This window comes from Lissotriton helveticus, chromosome 3_1 (genome assembly GCF_964261635.1).
Source record: "Lissotriton helveticus chromosome 3_1, aLisHel1.1, whole genome shotgun sequence".
Taxonomy (NCBI): domain Eukaryota; kingdom Metazoa; phylum Chordata; class Amphibia; order Caudata; family Salamandridae; genus Lissotriton; species Lissotriton helveticus.
The window spans coordinates 735,681,303-735,701,910 of record NC_136061.1 but is presented as its reverse complement, the minus strand read 5'-3'; the positions used below and the strand labels follow the sequence as shown (position 1 = coordinate 735,701,910).

At 44.4% G+C, this 20,608-nt stretch overlaps 1 protein-coding gene across 4 annotated transcripts in view; it reads right to left on the bottom strand.

The window, feature by feature from the left end:
- BTBD10 (BTB domain containing 10) overlaps window positions 1–20,608 on the bottom strand; it is a 215,346-nt gene that overhangs the window by 127,221 nt on the left and 67,517 nt on the right. The window contains exons 1-2 of one of the 4 annotated variants that reach the window (XM_078680906.1): window positions 12,275–12,547; window positions 2,372–2,586 (exon numbers count right to left, since the gene is read on the bottom strand). In XM_078680906.1, the coding sequence (XP_078537032.1) occupies window positions 2,372–2,586; window positions 12,275–12,399 (340 nt within the window). In that variant the 5' untranslated portion in view covers window positions 12,400–12,547. Of the gene's footprint in view, window positions 1–2,371; window positions 2,587–12,274; window positions 12,548–20,608 lie in introns of those variants that run through there. The other 3 variants (XM_078680907.1, XM_078680908.1, XM_078680909.1) reach the window with 3 other exon arrangements.

Below are 20,608 nucleotides of genomic sequence, written 5' to 3'. Positions count from 1 at the left end.
AGGGGCTTCCACTCTTGCTTTGATTAGTAAGTTGTCCTAGGAAGGCGAGTGGACTTATCCACATGGTCTTCTCTCCCCCTTGTGTGATTATTAATGGTTATACGGGTGCACCAGTGCGAGCTGTATTCCAGCAGGGGCATCGCAAGTGTCTAAAGCTCTTTCTGGAATACCGAAATATGCCACGCCTGTTGCACTCTTGGGGCACTTTGTAATACAGGCCCAGGAGTGCCAAATTCATTCACTTACTTTGATCTCATGCTGGAATGCGCTGGCCTTCATCTAAAATGGAGAATTTAGATTTCCAAAGTAAACTTGAATAACTGAGATCTTTTGTGTATAGGAAACCTGGTTCGTGCAACAAATATGGAGGCAAGGGTATGCCACATACTATACTGGAGTTGGTTCTTCTTACTGCAAGCAGGTCCCTCTGACACAGAATTATACACATTTTGAGGCCTATAACAGATTGAGAAGATGTTAGGGCTGTTTACACACTAGCTCCAACGACAAGGGAGGAAGCTCTATTCTTTCCATTTGAACACAGTCTGGAAAATTTTAATGGGAACCTCCCTTCAGATTCTACTGCAGAAGATACTTTTATAAAATCTACTCAGGGATTCCTTATAGACGATAAAATAGCAACTATTGAGTACTTTCCTTTGCTTAAAGATTTAGAAGTGGTGCAAAAGCAGAAGGTGACCAGGACTCATCTGTTCATCTGGGGGAATTATGGCCCCTCCTGTACAATTTCATGTAATAAGAATGCAATTAAGTGGAGCTATATAGACTTGGAACTATAAACCAACGTTACTATGTGCTGCATTAATACGCGAATGGAACGCGATGGCGTTTCACCGAACGGAAAGTAAAGAAGACTGGCATCACTTGGGAACAGGTTCGGAGGCTTTTGCACAAAGTAAGAGGAGAGGGCAACCGCGTGTGGTAGGGTGTTTGGTTTTAATAGTTAGACTAGGACTGGGAGGATTAATGTCCGTTTTTGGTCATTACAGGACATTAGACAGAGTTGGTGGTCGGGAGCCTCATTTTTAATGCAGCACATAGTAAGATTGGTTTAGGTTTTATTCCTTCTTGTATCTTGGTAGGGTGATATATATGGTGATGACCATTAGCAACGTAGGTTTTTATCAATGTACCGTTTATCTATTTCACCAGCCAGGAGTAAGATTACACGGCCACTTTCAAGGACCACAGCATCCGTGAGAGGTTTTTTGATTTTAGTTCTAGAGGGGCAGTCTCCATTTTGCTCTTCACAAGGTTTAGTGTTTTGAACGTGGTAGTCGGTTCAGGTTTTTAGCACTTTTTCTTCACATTTATGTAACGCTGTCCTTTCGTTTTTCTTCTTTTTTCTATGTGATCAGGTTGATGTTTATTTTGTGACGTAATAACTATCTTGTGGTGAATTCATGTGAATAAGCACAAGCGATCCAGACACATTAAAGATTTGGCATAGTCTGACAAATTGTTGGAAGTATTTGGATATCGCTTCCTTGCATATTGTATTGAAAAAAGTTTTGTTTGTATACTTCACAGAATCAAGCCCCTCTGAGGAAGGGCCACACTGGCCCAAAATGCATTGGGCAATAACAAGATTTGTCTTCATGAATAAAATTGAATAAGACACCAACAAAACTGTCTATGAATGAAACTGAATAATGAAAATATATTTTCTGTGAATTATAACAGATTTAATGTTTTGGTTAACAAGAAAATTAATGTTTTGTGGATATTTAATTAAGGTTTAAACATTATTGACAATGTATTAATATAATCTTTTTATGAATATATACATGTAGCTACAGCTCAGCAGCTACAGTGCACAGAAGTCAAGTTCTTATACTTGAAATATGCTGTGATGTAAATAGACATGACCTGACAGCATGTCAGCCCCTGTAGCATGCTTGGTTTAAAATTAGGTTAAAAGGTTCAACAAAAAGCTTAACTACGGAGTGCTCCTCTTGTTTCTATTGAACTAGGGAGGACCAAACCATCAAATGACCAGGGAAAAACTGTAACTCGAAAGAGCCAACAATTGTCTTGGAAATTTGCTTACACAAACAATATAAGAAGCTAAATCAAAGATTTCTCTAGCGCACACTTTATAGTCCGTTCCCATTTCTCGTGTGCCCTGTCTGCATTAATCTCTGCGATAGGTCATCATGTACTTCAAACAACGTTATAAAACCTAAAAGTTGGAGCTTTCGATTAACATGAACAACCGATCACTATAAACACTTTGAGAGAGCAAGACTTGAATATGTAGGGAAGAAATGGTGTGCGGTCACATGAGCTAGACTAAAAAACAATTTATTTTGCCATTCATGTATATTTACCATAGGATAGAAATACTAACTTGAAAATTCGAGCATACCACTTTGAAGCTGTCGTGTTGGCGAAGTAACATTGCGAATGCATGGAGTTAGTTGGCTTTCGGCTCTTTCATGGGACGAATCACGAGACCGGTCACTGGATCTGCGTCTGTCTCTTGACCGCTCATGACCACCGCAGGCACCATGCGCGTTCATTTTGTTGTGACCCGAACCGTTCTTATTGCCACAGGATGAGGAACTGAAAAACAAAATACTGCATTAACTTGGTAATAGAAGATAAAGAGCATTTCTCTAAACACCATACTACATGGATGAAAAATGGCCAAGGCAGCGATCAAGTAAGATTCACAAATTCTGTAACCTCCACTGTGGCCCAAAACTTACTAGGTGTGCAATTTAGCCCTGATTCTCCATGACACATGTCGGAATGGAGGTTCATGCACAAGTAGCACATATATATGTCTCCCATATGTCGGCACATGCACAGTTGATTTTCAACAGATTCTACTTGCCACAAATCAGTTAGGAAAAAACTGATGTTGTGCACCATTTGAGGCGGGGCTGAAATATAAAGTCAAGCACAGACAAGAATTTGCGCCTGACTTGGTATTTACACATGTATAGGGATGTAGGCATAAGAGTGCACTAGCACAGAAACTTAAGACGGATCATACAATTCCAAAAGGAGATTGGTCTATAGAAACGTACAAAGCAGGATCACACATCTCCTTAAGGACTTTCTAAATCAACAAGGTTTAGATTTCGTAACTGGAATAGGATTCCTAGATAAAATGTTGAAAGATTTACAACATTCTAAAGAATTTGAGAATGAATACAAGTGTGTGTGTGTGTGTGTGTGGGCCAAAGAGTTTTATGAAACAGAATGCTGGACTTTGTTCGCAAAATTAATGATGTGTAAGGACATCAGTTCAAGAGGAAAGTAGGTTTGTAGAAGGTCCCAAAGCATAAAATTAATGCATGTAGGTTACTTAGTGAGCTCATCTACAGGAAAGGAGGTAGGTTTCGGTCACAGAATGAGAGCAGATGCAGGAAGATTCGATTGTTAAGTTGGAGCAGTTTGGTGTCCTATTCTAGTTACAGCTTGATGTGTAATTTAATAGGGAGCAGGAGAAAGGGTGTGAGAAGGCAATTGTGAAAAAGAGGTTTCACGTTTCATGGCTATTTATAGGAAGAACATAAATGGAGAAATTTGACGATGTGAAGACAGACTAAAAACAGCTCGAGCCAAGCACTGCCTTGGCAGACGTTTTGCATTTTTACAGCGCTCAAATAAAGACAAAAGCCACCATCGAAACATAATGCATTGATAGAAAAATACCAAAAACAATATTTTATCAGAACTATATAAAGCGAAAACATTTATTTGCAAATTCAAGTATTTCAAAAGTGGCTACAGATGTGGCCAAACTGGTAGTTAACCATATTTGTTACAGTTTATATAGTTGCTCTGCACCGTGCAAATTCGCCTAAAAAATTAATGAAATCACAGTGAGGAAGAAAGAAAAGGCCCCAAGAGAATTTGTCCTCTCCATAAATCTCCATTTCTGAATGACCACTAAGCGTACTAAATTTGATTCTTTGGTACGCGGTTAGAAATGGGGGTCTCTAGTTGGCAATGGTTTGCACCTTTGTCCAAGTAGGGTCCCTTCTACCTAGTCAGTGTAAGGGGGATACACTTCTAAAATAACGCCTGCTCATCCCCTTAGTAGCTTGCCACGAGCAGCTAGGCTTATCTCAGAGGCAGTGTGTGAAGCATGTGTGCCTGCATACAGTAACACAGTGAAAACACTACAATTGGACACAACACCAGATTAAAAAAATAATTAAAACTTTATCTGAACCAAACAAGACCAAATACAACAAAGATCCAACATACAATACTATAAAAATAGTTACTTTGCAAGGTAACCTTAAATTGTAGAAATATCCACAAAACACAGTTCTTCAGAGTTACGGAATCGGTGACCGAGTCGGTTGTCCTTTCCTTCTGCGGCGACTGAAACCAGCAGTTCCAGAGATGGTGCCGAAGAGGATGGTGAGGTCTTTGCTGTTCCTGAGACTTCTTGAACAGGGGGCAAGCTCCACTTCCAAGCCCTTGGAAATACTATTTCAAGCAGGATACACACACAGTTCCTCTCCTGGTCAGAAACAGCTACTGCAGACCAACCCCAGACAGCGCACAGCAAAGGGGCAGTACTCCTTCTCTAGTTTCTTCCAGCTCTTCTCTTTGGTAGAGGTTCCTCTTGAAGTCCAAAAGTGATCATTGAAGTCTTTTCCATCCCTGAGACTACCAACAGGAGGCAAGCTCTATTTCAAGCCCTTGGAGAAAACGTTAACAGCAGGATGAAGAAAGGACAGTCCAGTCATTTCCCTGCCCAAGACTGAAGCAACCACTGCAGGCCAACCTCAACAACACACAGCACAGAGGTTGTACTCCTACTCCAGCTTTCTCGGTTCTTCTTCTTGGCAGGTTCCTTTGTTCAGCAGTAATCCAAAATACTAGTGTCTGAGCCCCACTATATATACAGCAAATTTCTTCGTTTTCTTGGTGCAGAGAGGCTCTGTGCTCAGCCAAAACCAGTTCTGTCCTCTCTGGTCCAGCTACCCGGCAGAGGTGGAGACTGCCTTGTCCAAGGCAGACAGGGCCTATTCAGGTGCAAGGGAAATCTCCTCCCACTACTCTAAATGCTGCCCAGGTCTATTCAGCCCAGCCTGACTCATTCAGTAAAGGAGGATACACATCAACCCTCCCCACCCTCGGTGGCTGTCTGAAAGAATACACATCCCCGGCCACTGGCATTCAAAAGCCAGACAGTCGATCCACAAACCAGCAGAGGCACACCGAATGGTTTTTTTGATAAACAATTTTTTAGATTTTTGAATTAACACAGAAAACAGTCCAGCACAGGTAAGCAATAGCAATCTGGTACAGTGGTAGACTGTTGTTTCTGTTATTTATTTAGTAGTTTGTAGAGCGCTCAGCTATCTCCAACGGAGGTGTCCCGGCGCTAAAGACGCTATCTCCAAAGGGTCAGAAGGATGAGGTAGGGAGAAGGTAGAATTAGATGAGGGAAAAAAGCCAGGTCTTGAGTTTTTTCCGGAATACAGGCTCTGATGTCAGAAATCTCAGCTCTATAGGAAGTTGGTTCCACAATTTGGAGGTGGCCACTGCGAGGGTTCTTCCTCCGGTGCGTGCCAAGCGGAAACGGGGGCAGATCATAAGACGGAGATGGTTGGATCTGAGGTTTCGGGGGGCTTGTGAGAGCTTCATTCTGCGACTTAGATAGATAGGACCTCGGTCATTAAGAGCTCTAAAAGCCACAGTTAAGGTTTTAAATTGGATGCGCAGTCTCACTGGGAGCCAGTGAAGTTTAATCAGATGGGGTGAAATAAAATGACGGTATGGGATGTTGCAAATCAGTCTAGCCGCTGCATTCTGGACTCTCTGAAGTTGGTTTATGAGGTATGCCGGAGCCCCTGCATACAGACTGTTTGCGTAGTCCAAATGAGCGGTGATGAGGGCATGGACTACTGTTTTGCGAGAGTCCAGAGGCAGGTATGGGATGATTTTTTTTATCATGCGAAGCTTTCCAAATCACGACGAGGTGACTTTATTAATTTGAGTCTTGCAGGAAAGGGCAGTATCAAATTGGAAGCCAAGGTTACGGGCAGCTTGGACTGGTTCCGGGGGAGGGTTCAGTTCAGTTGGCCACCAGAGAGTGGACGATATGGGGGATTTCTAATTGAAAAATAGGACCTCAGTCTTGTCTGTGTTAAGCTTTAAATTATTGACAGACATCCAGGAAGCAATGTTTGTCATGCAGTGGCGAAAGTTTGTGGAATGTTTTATCGGAGTGGTCTTTGAAGGAGAACACTAGTTAGGTGTCGTCAGCGTAAAAGGTTACTTTGACGCCCCAAGATTCAAGCACTTTTGCTAGCGGTTTTAGGTACACATTGAATAGGAGCGGACTGAGAGCAGAACCTTGTGGAACGCCCCAAATCAATGGTTTCTTGGAGGAAAGAAAGGGACCCAGCGTCACCTGTTGGAATCTGTTCGTAAGGAACGATTTGACCCAAGTAAGGGGAATTCCGCTGACACCTACCTCTTGCAGGCGACCCAGTAAAGTGTCATGGGAGATGGTGTCGAATGCAGCGGATAGGTCGAGGAGGACCAACATGGCCTCCTCTCCCCTATCCGTGCATTCTCTAATCGACTCGGAAACCTCAAGCAGAGCTGACTCGGTGCTAAAGTCCGGTCTGAATCCAGATTGGGTACCATGGAACATAGAGTTTGATTCCAGTTAATAGGAAAGCTGCTCTTGTACCGCTTTCTTGAGCACTTTAGCGGGCTTGGGTAGGAGCGAGATAGGCCGGTAATTGCTTAGGCAGGTAGGGTCCATGCCTGCTTTTTTTTGGATAGGAATAAGCAGTGCATGTTTCCAAGCGGAGGGGACTGCGCCTGAAAGTAAGGAAGCATTCCATATTTCGAGTAGGGGGTCGATAACTAGAGGGGCAATTTCGTTCATGATAAGGGCCGGGGCTGGGTCCAATGGAGAGCCTGATATGCATTTCAAGAATAGATTAAGTGCATGCTCTTTAGTTAGAGGTTGGAAAGCGGTAAACGCATGCTTGCAAATGATGGTAGGGTCTTCGGTAATGTTGGTCCCATTCTGACGAATAGTTGCCGCAATGTTGGTTATTTTACTTTCAAAGAAATCTGATAAGTTTTCACATAGTGCTTGGGAAGGGGGGACTGGGGCAGATAGAGCACTGGGATTCGTAAAATCTTTAACAATGTTAAAGAGGGCTTTGGTAGAGTTTTTTGCATTGGCAATAGTTTCAGCGAAGTAGGTGCTCATGGAGTTGCGTTTGAGTTTGCGAAACTCCTTGAGGACTGGTCTGTAAAGAGTCTTGGCTTCTGGGTCATAGGTCTGCCGCCAATGTCGCTCCATCTTTTTGCACCTACTTCTATGTTCGCTTAGTTCCTGAGTGAACCAGGGGGCTTACTGTTTTTGTCTGCGGGAGGTGAGGGTTTGAAGCGGAGCTACTTTCTCAAAAGCAGCCGTGAGATCATTGTTAAGTGTAAAAACAGCATCGTTAATATCGTCAGGAAAAGGGTTTAAGTTGTTATAATATTGTTGTTCAAAGGCATTGTATGAAACCTTGTACAGATTTGTGACACTCAAATTTTAAAAATTTTGCTAAACGTGCTCCCGGCTTTCCGCCTCAGGAGATTAGTCTCTGAATGGTGCTTGTGATCAGCGTTATTTAAAAGGTATCGGCAGGGGGTGTGGCCTCGAAAAGGGGTGTGGCCTCGAAAAGGGGCGTGGCCTGCAGGTTCGCCGGAGATGGCGGCAGAGAGTGTTGTTTACTTTGTGGTCCCGTAGCAGCGCTAGAATCCACTGCACGGACAAGGCAGGAGCGTGCTAGGGCCCCTAAACGAAGTGAGAGAAGATCAGGTAGGTTTAAAAATCACCACACAGATTTGTGACACTCAAATTTGAAAAATTTTGCTAAACGTGCTCCGGGCTTTCCGCCTCAGGAGATTAGTCTCTGAATGGCGCTTGTGATCAGCATCATTTAAAAGGTATCGGCGGGGCGTGGCCTCGAAAAGGGGCGTGGCCGGCGGGTTCGCCGGAGATGGCGGCAGAGAGTGTTGTTTACTTTGTGGTCCCGTAGCAGCGCTAGAATCCACTGCACGGACAAAGCAGGAGCGTGCTAGGGCCCCTAAACGAAGTGAGAGAAGATCAGGTAGGTTTAAAATCACCACACAGATTTGTGACACTCAAATTTTTAAAATTTTGCTAAACGTGCTCCCGGCTTTCCGCCTCAGGAGATTAGTCTGTTATGCACGAGCATGCATTCAACCCACTTCTTGATGCATTATTATATACAATCTGAGTCCAATAAAGGACAAGGAACCCCCTTCACCACTTGCCCCAGACCTTCTGGTGTTTGGCATCCCCTAGCTTCAAACAGGCTTTTTTTTTGCACGGAGCACCAATCTACGCCTTTGCACCATTTAGTTACACTTGGCGGGGGAGCAGACTGTTTCTATGCTGCGGAGATCTCTCGCTTGGCCACCTTGATGGTGGTACCCAGGAGGACTTTGTCTGCCTTGGATCCGTCTAGACCGTCCATAACTCCCAGGAGGAGATTCAACGGGTTGTGTGGTACTTCACAACCCAGGACACCCGTGAGCTCAGATTCCAGTGTTTACCAATATGAGGTAAGGTGGTGGAGAGGGTCGCAGACCCACCTTGTAAAGGCGATCAGGGGTTAGGTAGGCGCTATGAAGATAATATAGCTGGATTAGGCGAAGCTTGGCTGAGGTGTAATGGTTTTGGGAACCATTATGGCATCACACCAGTCCTTGTCCTTGAGAGGACCCAGCCACACCGCCCAGCGGAGACTGAGCGAGTCCAGCGTTGTTGGGCCATTGTTGGTTAAGGAGTAGTATATCCGGGACACCCCTCCCATCCCCAAATCTCCCATCATGATCTGCTCTTCCATTGGGCTAAACTCTGGAAGTGTAGTGCCAGTTGATAGGTGTGGGCTGAGGGTGTGATATAACTGCAGATATCTGTAAAATTGTGAAAGGTGTAACGGGTCTCTAGGTCTTGGAACGAGTGTCTGTGCTCCCCACCCACACATCTCCCAATTGTGATATACCAATAAGGGCCCATCCCCAGAACCCCTCCAAAGCTCCCACCACCCTCAGCCAAAAGCCCTGCCAGAGAGGTGTTTGTTGCGTCAATTTGTTGTCCCACCGAGTGTGACACAGGGCTGAGCGCCAGGCCAGCAGGGCCGCTCGAGTCACCAATGGTAGGGCTCTGGGCACAGCGCACCATACAACATTGCCTAAATTTGTGAGAGTCCTAATTTCCTTAATGCGATCCTATATGCTGGATCAGACCAGCCGCCAATCCTGCAGGACGAGCAGCCGGGTTGCTAGATAATACAGATAGAGATTAGTCATGCCCATGCCCCCATCGAAAGGGGGGGGTGATCTGGCAGTGGGCGAGAGCTATACGCGGCCGTACGTTCCCCCAAAGGAACTTTGTGCCAATGCTGTCTAGTTCCCTAACCCAGCTTTGCGGGAGGTGGAATGGGGTATTCTGGATAATGCATAGGAAACTGGGGAGGATCATCATTTTAAAAAGGGCCACTCTCCCCAGCGGGTTAAGTGGTAAGCTATGCCAGCCTCAGAGATCCTCTTTTGCCTTCTTGACCAGTGGGGTGATATTAAGCGACATTTCAAGTTGGGGAGTAATGCGGCCCATATCCCTAGACATTTGAACGACTGCCACCTGATGGGAATGGTTGACTGTCAGTCAAAGCGGTACAAAAGGGGGTGGTGATGGACGGAGCATCTGAACCAATCAAACACTCACACCCAGTCAAAAGATCTGGGTTTGATCCATCACCGTTCTTTAGCCCACTCTGCCACCCCAGTTCAGACATGGCTTTATGCAAATCAGTCTGACCCTGTGCCTCATGGGAACAGTCTAGCCCGAACTGCCATGCCATGCCTTCCCTGGACCGGAAACAAGCTTCCGAGGACCGGTTTCTGGCATTCCAGCCGTCTTCAGACCGAAAAATGAATGACTCGCTGGGAAAACCCATTTCTCTGTCACCAAAAGAAATCGTCCTCAATATCTTGGGTGCCACAGACCTGAATGACTTAGAGTTACAATAGGCCGCTTTGAGTTTCCTAATTGCCAAGCGTTCAATTGCAATGAAGTGGGGTGTGGCCGATAGACCTCTGGTGGTGGGTTGGATGGCTGAACTGGACAGGTGCATGTTGGCCCAAAAAACTGTCTACAAGCTCCGTGGCTGCCCTGCGAAGTGGGGCCACTGGAACATTAACCGGGGTGAACTCTGTGAATCCCCCACGATGGAACTGGGCATGAACCGGACTAGATTACTGGGCTGAATTGTGCAATAATTTCTTATTGTGAATGTACCATGACTTTGCTTGACCATGTAGATTGTACTCTGATTTTGACGCTGCAATGCTTTCAATAAAAATTTATGTTAAAAAAAAAAAATTATGCATTTTCAGAATGTAACTGCAAAAACCACCCAACATATGGCCACATGGGTTAGGCCTATGCCTCCATTAAGCACCACACTGAACATTTGTCAACCATGAGCACTGCACGTGGATTAGTGTGGAAGCACAATAACTGTAACTGTGGCCATTCATCCCAAAATAATATCTAGGCATTTTTGGATGCAATATACCATGCACCAAAGTATAGCATCCTGACATGCATATACCACCAACAGAATAATTCCAGGTTTCCTAACAGGGATAATTCGGCATGAATTCAGCTTAACAGACAACACATTTTTGCAGCTTTAAGTACGCTTGATCCATACACTTCTGAAATAGGAACTTTAAAGTTGTGTTACCAAGGGAATAATGGTGCAGAGCTCCTCCCCTTTAACAAGTACAGTACAGCAAAGCTAACCAGACAAGACCTTTATCTTGAATGGGTGCCAAAAACTGAGTGTATCAGTTACCCAAAGGGTCTACACTTCTGTAAGAGGATGCAATTAACTTGACACTATAGTTGACACCCTAAAAGTCTAGAGATCTTCATTTTCACAAAGAACCAACCATGACATTGTTTTCACAATCACGCAGGTTCCTAGCCAGCCTTAATTTGATTGTCCCTATTGCTTATCAAGGGAAACATTAAGTAATGCAACACGTTTATCTTAAACTAGATTGTCTGCTTGTAAATATCCAATGAGAAGGTATCAATAATGGGACGTGTAATATTATCACAGCAAAGCAGGTAGCAGCAGGGACCACAGTGGCTTATAGCTCGGAATATAGACTAAAAGATCTTTGACCAGACTGTTGGGCAAGTTATTTCTGTTCTTTGAATCAGTAGACACATTTTATTAGGATGAAATAGCTTCTAAGGGATGAAAATATATAGAACTTACCAATACCATTTTTAACCCAAAATAAAATTGGTGGTATTTTTGGGAAACGATTTGGAAAATAAGCTACTAACGAATAATAGCTTTAAAAAAAGTATTAGCAAAGTGTACGATTCAATGCAATTTATAAGTTAACCAAAACGTCAACATAAAAAAAAATCCATAGTGCTTAATTTGCAAAAGAAAAACTTCCAGGGCACAAAGTTTTGACCAGAAGCCCACGGCCTGTGCTATCGATGGTCGTTATTTGGAATACCAAGCCAGCATAGTTTCCATTCCACTTCAGTCCTCTTTAACACACCAGACATTCCATCCCTCTATCTCGCTCATGCAGGTTTGTTTTCATCCCTTTTTCGGCCCTTGTCACTTGTTTCTCGTCTCTCTTCTTTGTGTTACTTTTTTGCTCGATCAAAGTCCGATGAAGGGACCACCAGCGCAAATTAAGCAAGGATATTAAGTGTTCACTAAAGTAAAGAAACTGTGAAATTACCCAAGTATAGGGTAAAATAAAGAAATAACCACAAAATCAGATTACCTTAGAATCGATGTCTGTTCCTATCTCATGTCACAGAAAACACCAAAACAGAGTCAGTATGAGTGCTGCTAGATTACAATTTGCTACAAATAAATTAAGTCAAATCATTAAAAACCAACCAAGTAAATATTTAATTCTTCCGAAACAGAATTCAATAAGAATGAGTGATTTGCTCGAAAATGGTTGCATTGGAATATTAAGTTACAGATAAGCCTTTGTCTAACATTAAACAGGAACATAAAAATATAATCTACCCATTTTTGAAGAATAAAGAATGACGATTTGTAATACATGGATGCCAGGAAGGGCTTATTTGACGAGAAATAGAAAAGTGCCCGTTCAAGATACACAATCCAGCTCTTGGCCGTTTTGTGCCGCTACAGAAGTCTATGAATTATTAACGAGTACGCACCTTCCCCCTGCACATGACAGGGCACAAAGACAAAGGCATGAAAACAGCCTGGGAATGGGAGTACAAAGGAAACGTGCTCCGACAAATAAGGCAGCTTTGGAAACCAGCTCAGCATCCCTGGGCATCACTTGTGAAGTTCGGCGTGCTTGCCATCTTCGTCACCGTCCTAGTATTTCGCTGCATTAGCCAACCTCATTCACTCGTTTCTTTGTTTCCTCCGTGAAGTGTAGTAACTGTGCTGCTTCCATTAAGGTCACTTAATGTGAGAGAGACGCAGCCTTACAGAGTCATTCAAATCGCCTGCTCCCAATCACTGACTCAGATGTGGGTAGTGCTAAGCTGACGTCTGCCAGATGCATTTATGCGAGCTACTTGCCCATCTGAAAGCTACCATTGGATACTTCAAATGACAAGAAAAAGGGTGTGGGGGAGGAGTGCAGAAAGCTTTCTGGATCACTGCCAAAGCGCTCCCGTGACGCGGTTTCCAATCCCACAATCTTGTTAGGCTTCAGCAGGCTGCGATAAAGCACTGATGATGACGGACAGGATGCAAGCAGTCTCTTAACGACCCCATACTTACTGTACACACTTAAAGCGTGCAGTAGTAAACCCCGCTTGAAATATGCCTCATCACCTACAACCATGCTGGAGCCTACTGCACTGGCGCACTCATTAATGACAGACCATACAGGCTCTCAAATCTAGACTGAAGCATCATTTTTTTAGATGAACATTAACAAGGTGATTAATGACTAATTTCTTTAAAAAACGAAATATTAACAAGGTAACTTATTAAAAAATGGCGTATAAAAATCCTTCCGATCACTTCCTTTTCACCATGGAGACCACGGTTATAGTTTAAAAACTCAAATAAAAAGGTCTATCACAAGTCCTTCACGAAAAAAGACAAACGATACTAATATGAGGGAACGTACCAGTCATAAATTGAAATACAGTGGTAATGAGGTGAAAGGAAGGGAAAGTGGAGCTTCATGTAATGTAGCAAGTCTCCAGAGACACCAATATATAAGACAGCGTGCTGATAAACAGCCACAAGAAGGCTCCGCTCCACAGAACATTGGCCAGGGAAGGTATTGAAGCTTTCTACACGTGTTATACTCTCATAGAACAGAAGAACGAAGGTTCCAAGATCCAATAAAGGGAAACACAGTAAACGTCTACTTCCATGACAAAAGTCAAGAAGATGGTAGTACAGAGAGAATTTCGAAGTACACAAAAAGCAGCGGGTCACTTACTAACCACATTTAATACTTGGTCTACATTGCTTCATCAACACCTTTCTAGATCTCAAAATGCATGTAACCCTGAGCCGGCTTCCAGTAGCAGTGTGTCTCCCAATGCGCCTACATTTTACCAAAGGAGTTCCTCTAGCTGCAGGTCCCTGTCCTTGATATTAACACCAGCACGTCACATCCTCTCATCCTTCCCTGGCCGTCGGTTGCTTGCTTACCTGTCTTAATAGTTCCCATGACTTCATTGATTTGCAGGGCACACAACACTCCTTTTTCTAGTACAAATAACCATGTTTCTGATCAATTCTGTGATTCTCTTACTATACATATATACAAACAATCCATGGTAGACTTTACAGGAATTCCTGAAACTCAACCATTTTTCTTCTTAGCACCTTATAGGCTTAGCTCATCCTGTGGATATGCCTGACAACTTTTGTTTGCTTGTGTGCAAGCTACCTTGCCCAGAACCTACTTGATGTTGACAATTACATTCTTTGGAGACAAGGAGAAGTCATTTTAAGGCTGGGCCACGCCCCCTGATCAGCAAGGACAGTGCTTGCCATCTTATACACCGTGACAAACAATTTTCAGAATAGATTCATTCAAACTCAATCCTATGACAAGTACCAATTGAATGCATTCCTTCACCAATCAATTAGCATCTCTGCCAAGTCATTAACTCATGGATGGCATGTGCAGATGCATTTCTTAAACTAAACTGGTCTTTTCTGCAAATCCATCCCTTGCGGAAAAAAATATTCATTACAGTTTGGACGGAGGCAGTAGTGTGCAGCTCCATAAGACTAAATTCAGAGCGTTTAGAACACAGAAAATCCCAATCTCATTCAAAGAATCACCAAATTTATGGTTGTATTTCTTCAAGGCTGCTATGGACCAGAATCTGCAAAAACATCCACCCTGCCTCACAAACACCGCATCCAGCAGGTGATAGCAGAATCCGACATAATATTTCTGCTAGCAGCAGGGTGGTGGGAATACCAGCCTCCATCATGGACATGATGACAAAGGATTTGCGACGTATCTTCAAGGTGACAGGTATTCCCAGAGGGCTTAAAACGTATTCCGAAAAACAAACCAAGACATCTTTGTCAGCCAATGAATAATTCAACTCAAGTGTCTGAGAAAGTAATATTACTATGCATTGATACATATTTAGGAATAACCCAGGACTCTATAAGATATATAGCAAGTAGAGGAAAAAAATGTACAACTAACGGCAGGTATATTTGAACAAAGAATCTCTACTTTAGAATATCTATTACATCTAAGTTTTTTTGACTGACTCCCACTGAACTTAGGGAGGAGTGACATATGTAATTACACAAACAAACAAAATCTTAATAAGGCAGATGGGTATCCATGCAGCTGATAAGACCAAGGCAAGCAAGCTTGTGCCTGTCTGCACCAGCAACAGGGAAGAGTGGTGGCAGACAATGTGGCAGGCCATTAACCCCAGTTTACTTAACTTTGCCTTGGCCATACTCCTGTAGCTAACATGATCACATTTTATGTGCATTTAAGATACTACTGAATGACCAAACACTTTGGCCACAGCAGGCTCGGTGACAATTTGGTGCTTAAGTTCCCTTACTGCAATGCTTTTTGGCACCATACGGATCATCATATTGGCGATTACCAAACAAGCCATCACTGTACACTTAAGACCCATTCTTATTAAGGAATGATCTTTCTAAATACATAACCAATTGGTCAATGAACAATATAAATGCATCTTAAAGCACAGATCAGGAGAACAGCAATTATTTGAAAGTGACATATTTCCCCCATAAACTCACCCAAAATGCATAAGAATGGTTTACTCAAGTAATAATCTCACCTCCAACATGTTAGACATTCTTTTAGACAGCTACATGGCCTCTGCCCCATTTTTATATGCAAAGTTCCCCGATAAAAATATCAATATTATGGCTAAGCATATCCCTCATGACACAAACAAAATAAGTCCAGAGGATTTTGACATCTTGGTAGATGGCTTGGGTACTACGGTACCAGATTATCATTAACTTTAGTGATAGTCTTTGTAGAAGATTGAAGCTTTCAAAAGAGTCAGAAAGGACTGGGAAAACACCTGCAGACATTTGGAACAGATTTATCGCCATTCTTCCTCCTATAAATGACCAAAGAATTGGTGCATTTAAACACCTGGATCGCAGAGAACCTGGACAACAATATTCCATGGAATCCCTATTTAGCAGCATTACCATAACTGGCAAATATGTTGCTTATATTGGGAGAATAATGCTTAGCTAAGCAGATTTGCATTTCCCTTCAAATAGTGGTAGTAGGCCTGGTGATAAAAAAGCCACTATTTGATCCTATTGACATCGTAAACTACAGCCCTAACTTCAAATTCCTTTGTACAGTCAACTTAATTGAACAATTCGTCACTAAGCACCTGCATGCATATTTCATTAAGGACTAAGACCTCCTGAACGGGAGACTACCAGAGTTCAGACCATGGTTGAGTAGCGAGTTTGTCGGTACTCCCTTCCGAGAAGACCACAGAACTGTAATGGACAGAAAAAGGGATCAACTTACTCGATTATAATAAATTCACAAAAGAGCGCAAATCAAACATTTCTGCCTAAACATCCATAAAATAAATCACTATATACAAAAGTTAATACAATGTATACAAAATGTCATTACACCATCATGAACTGGATTTATAATGACCGTGGCAGGTAATAGCAGCATCATGACCTAGTACATACCCTCTGTAATAACAAACTAATGTCTTGAGCTAAAAACACCTGCTGAGAACCCAGATACGTGAAATAAACTTTTAGGTGCAAACAAAAGCTGCAAATATAACAAGCATTTGCAATGCAACGGTCTCGGCTTTAGTTAAGCTTAAGCAATTCTGATTGTAATTAGGTAGCTTTTAGCTGTGCTTTTATTAGTGTTTTTTTAAAACGTTTATGTACATACCATGCATATGTATGTATATGTATGGATGCATTAATATTGGTATAGATATGCAGAACTTAAAGCCATTTGCTTTGCTTTACAATACCATTAGCAAAGCAAATGGCTTTAACGTAATCAAAGGCGAGACATATTGCATTTTCAATGCTTGTTTAATTTTGGTTTTCATATTCAACCAAGGAAAAGCATCAAAATTAGTAAGGTGGGTTGCACACAGGAGAGCTACTTACAGGTAGCTGGAAAGCTACCAGTAGCTCACAAGCTACTCATTGAAGCTACATATGAGTGCTTATCTATGTGTTTCTGCATGTGCCTGTGTTGCCTCTGTGTACAGGTGAATGTTTCTGTGTGCATGTAGGTCTATGTGCCGTGTGTGGTGTGGTGTGGTGTGGTGTGGTGTGTGTATCTTCTTGATTTAGTTAGTTGCAATTTGTTATGGGTCAAACCAAACCCGCCGGGGTATTGGAACACTTGACATTTAATGCATATATACACAACAGCTACCAGTATACACTATGTAATGTACAGTAGGTGAACTATACACAGGATATTATGACAGGAATCAGCTAGTGCATGGGATTCTCCAAAGTCTGTCCTGGAGGGCCAGATCCATGCCATATTTTAAGAGAATTACATTTATCAAAATGGGGATATGCTAAAAATCTGGCATGGATCCCGCTCTCCGGGACAGACTTTGGAGAACCCTGAGCTGATGGGTTTGGAGAACCCTGAGCTGATGGGTAACAGAGTAAATGCACGTCAATCATCGGCCCATTAGTTAGGATGCAGAGTAGTAAGAGTGATCACCGGGTTTTACAAGTTACAGTCGGGAGATCTCTTCAAAAGGTGTTTGGGGGAATAGTGTGGGGATCAGGGAAGACATCTCTAGTCGGGATGTAAGAGTGGCCAGCGAGCAGACATTCCCAAATCGAGGTGGGGATGGTAGAGACAGCTTTTAAGTTCAATCTTCAAGGCGCTATAGGGTGGATTGGTTGTGACGGAGGGGGTATGGGGCTCCAGACTCTCTGGCTACTCCCACAGAAGGGTTTGTGTCTCATTGGATGCTGCTGGTCCCAGGAGGAAGCGTTCTGCGCTTCCAGGTGAGCGAGAGCCGCAGAGATCACCAGTTTCTTTGTAAAATAAAGGGAGGACTCTGTGTGGATGGACTTGTGGACCATGCAGACAGAGAAGTGTTAAAGCATGGGCAAAGTGGGCACTTGCCCAGGAGCCTAGGACCCCACCTTCCAAGGGGTCCCTCGGAAAGTGACATTTCTCTTTTGCTCACTTCTGTGTATTTCTGCATCTCAGCCTTTTACATGCAAGTCAATATCATGTGGTAAGAAAAGAGCTAGACTAGCATAAAATGGGCTATGAAATTCAAAGTTGTTCCAAACAGGGGCCCTTAAACATTCTTACCCAGAAACTCCAATGTGTCCTGATCTTGGGGTTCATGTTGAGTGTGTGTGTGTGTGTGTGTGTGTGCACACAGGCAAATGAGGGTGTGTTTTTGTGGCTATGAGTGTTAGTGTGCTTCTATGTGCATGGAAATATGCGGAGGTGGGGCGGGGGGGACACGCTCGGAAGAGAGCCGCAAGAAAGGAGTGACAGCAGAGAGGGACCCGGGAGCCCCAAAACACCAACCATGCTGTGCTGTTTGAGGAGAACAAAACCAGGTAAGGGGCGCCTTTACGCTGATATCTGTGGCTGTCTCATTCTTGCCTGAGGGGGTGCGGGTGGCAGAGGGCGCTGGCTGTAATGGGGGGAGGTCTGTGGAGGGGATGAGATGTAGCATTATTTAAGATGGTGTAGTGCCGGCGGGGTGCGGTCCGTGGGCTACAGAGGTGATGCGCTGGAGTTAGGGCGGGGACTGTGGTATGTCGGGTGAGCAGACATGGGCAGGGTGGGTGAGGTTTCACCTGGAGGACGGCGCTTGATGGCAGAGCCTTTGAGGTGATGGTCTGTGGGCACTGGGCAGGGTGGGGGTGCAGATGGTGAATGTTGAGACAGCCTTTGAGATGCTGGACTGTGAGTAGGGTGGGTGTGGCGGGGCGTGGCTCTGCTGAGTGTGCGGAATGCCGCCTTCGAGATGCTGGACTGCGAGAATGGATAAAAAGCTGGGGGGGGGGTCTGTGCGCCTCGGAGGTGCTGGTCTGTGGTCAAGGTGGGCATAGGTCTATGTAGTGGGCTGTGGCGCTGAGGACGCAGCCCCTGAGATGGTGGTCTGTAGACAGGGTGGGTTCAGAAAACGTGCATGCTGGAGGCGTGGGACTGCGCCTTTGAGAAGTTGGTCTGTTAACAGGGTGGCTGCAGGGTGGGTGAGCTATGAAGCTCTAAACGGCGGTGCGATCTGATAGGGTGTACGCGGTCTCTGTGTGAGACATGCATGCGGTCGGCCTTGGGTGCAAAGGGTGTGGGGGGGGGGGTGGAGGGGGGCATAGGGGGCTTCAAGATTCGGGGGTTTGCGCTGTGCTGCCAGGGTGGACTCGCGTTTGGTGCCGGTATGATGGCTTGAGTGCCATGCTGTGAAGCGGGCACACCTGTAGTACCGAGCACGCATCTCCAGATGTGCTGGGTGTGGGGGCTGTTCAGGGCACCGATGTACAATGTGTGCTGGTGACGTGCCTCGTGGTGGGGGGCGCTGCCTTAGGGTTGGTTGGCTGACCCATTTTGGGGGCATTCGCGGACATTCACTCATTGGGAGTGGCACACGGAACAGCTTTGTGTGCATTGGGCATTAGAAGGTGTGTGTGGGGATGTCCAGAAGGAGGGACGTGCAGGGGTGGGGGTCTATGACTGACAGGAAGGCATGAGGAGGGCCGTGCAGCCAGGGTCTGAGGGGCGTTGTGCCAGCCCATGCCAGCGCACCCGGTTCACCGCTGCCCACCTTCCTTCTTCTCGGCCACTATATATTTCAGGCAGTATCGGTCTGTTCTCGCCCCACCCCTGTGGGTTCTGTAATCAGAGCCCGGTGATACCACCTCAGAATGGAAGGGTGGGGTGCTAGAATCTGCGACCAACCCTTCCCCGCCGTGGGCGGTGCCCGCGCCCTCCCCACCCTGAGGAAAATGATATTTTGCCTGACCAAGATGCCCCCTACGTATACCCTATGTTACATGCATATTTCTCTTAGTGGCCTGAATCACAAGGCCTCTGCATTCATGTCCTGCATTAGAATGCCAGTCATCAAGTTTCCCAAAAGTTAAGCTAACATGAAGGCCCATGTATTTTGCATTGTGCACTTTTAAATAAATATCGTACTGAACCCTTTTTGTGGTTCAGATTGAACCACCAGTCCCTGAATTAATGTTTTCATGACTCCTGACACACTGAAGGCTGCAGTTACGTATCTCTGACCTCGCATGCTTCTAGCTCAGCCGCAAGAAGCCCAGTAAGGTCTGCCAAGACAGTATTATGAATAACAGTTATCTGTCTGCTCTGCAGAATAACATTTCAGTCTGGTGAAGAAGGTACACAGAACCCATCTGCATAGATAGGGTCCAGCCATTCTGTCTCTGTTTAAGTGGATTACAGTGCTTGCATCCATAGAAAGCTCATGCAATGAAGGAATAAATATGCCCTTTCTGTCATTTAGTGACGAGCAACCTTTGCTTCAGATAATACATCCCCTGACTCAAGATATCAGTTAGTACCAGGCGTGCTGGTCGCCTTGACACAAGAGATCTCTTCTAGACTGAAAGTCAGCTCTCCTCCCAGTTACACGTCAATTGCACGTCATGCTCATGTTGCACACAAGTAGGACAAAGTTCGAGCTGGTCATGCAAACTCCTCCTCTAAGTACCCACCCACCTATGACACCTACCTATCACCTACCTATGACTCATCAAAGTACACACCCTCATGTACGCCCACATGCTCTTATCTCTTTCTTTCTTGCTCTGCCTGGAGCGCTCCGCCCTATGTACAAGGAGTAAAATGTATATATTCTGTTCATTGTTATTAAAATGTTAGAAGACCCTTCCTGAACCTCAGTGGTGATGGAACAGATTCTCCCTAACTCGAGTTATTGGAATAAAGCCCTTTTAACTTGGACACCACGGACTCTCTGCCTCTCATTTGATACATGCTAATTGTTAATGCCTAGAAATTA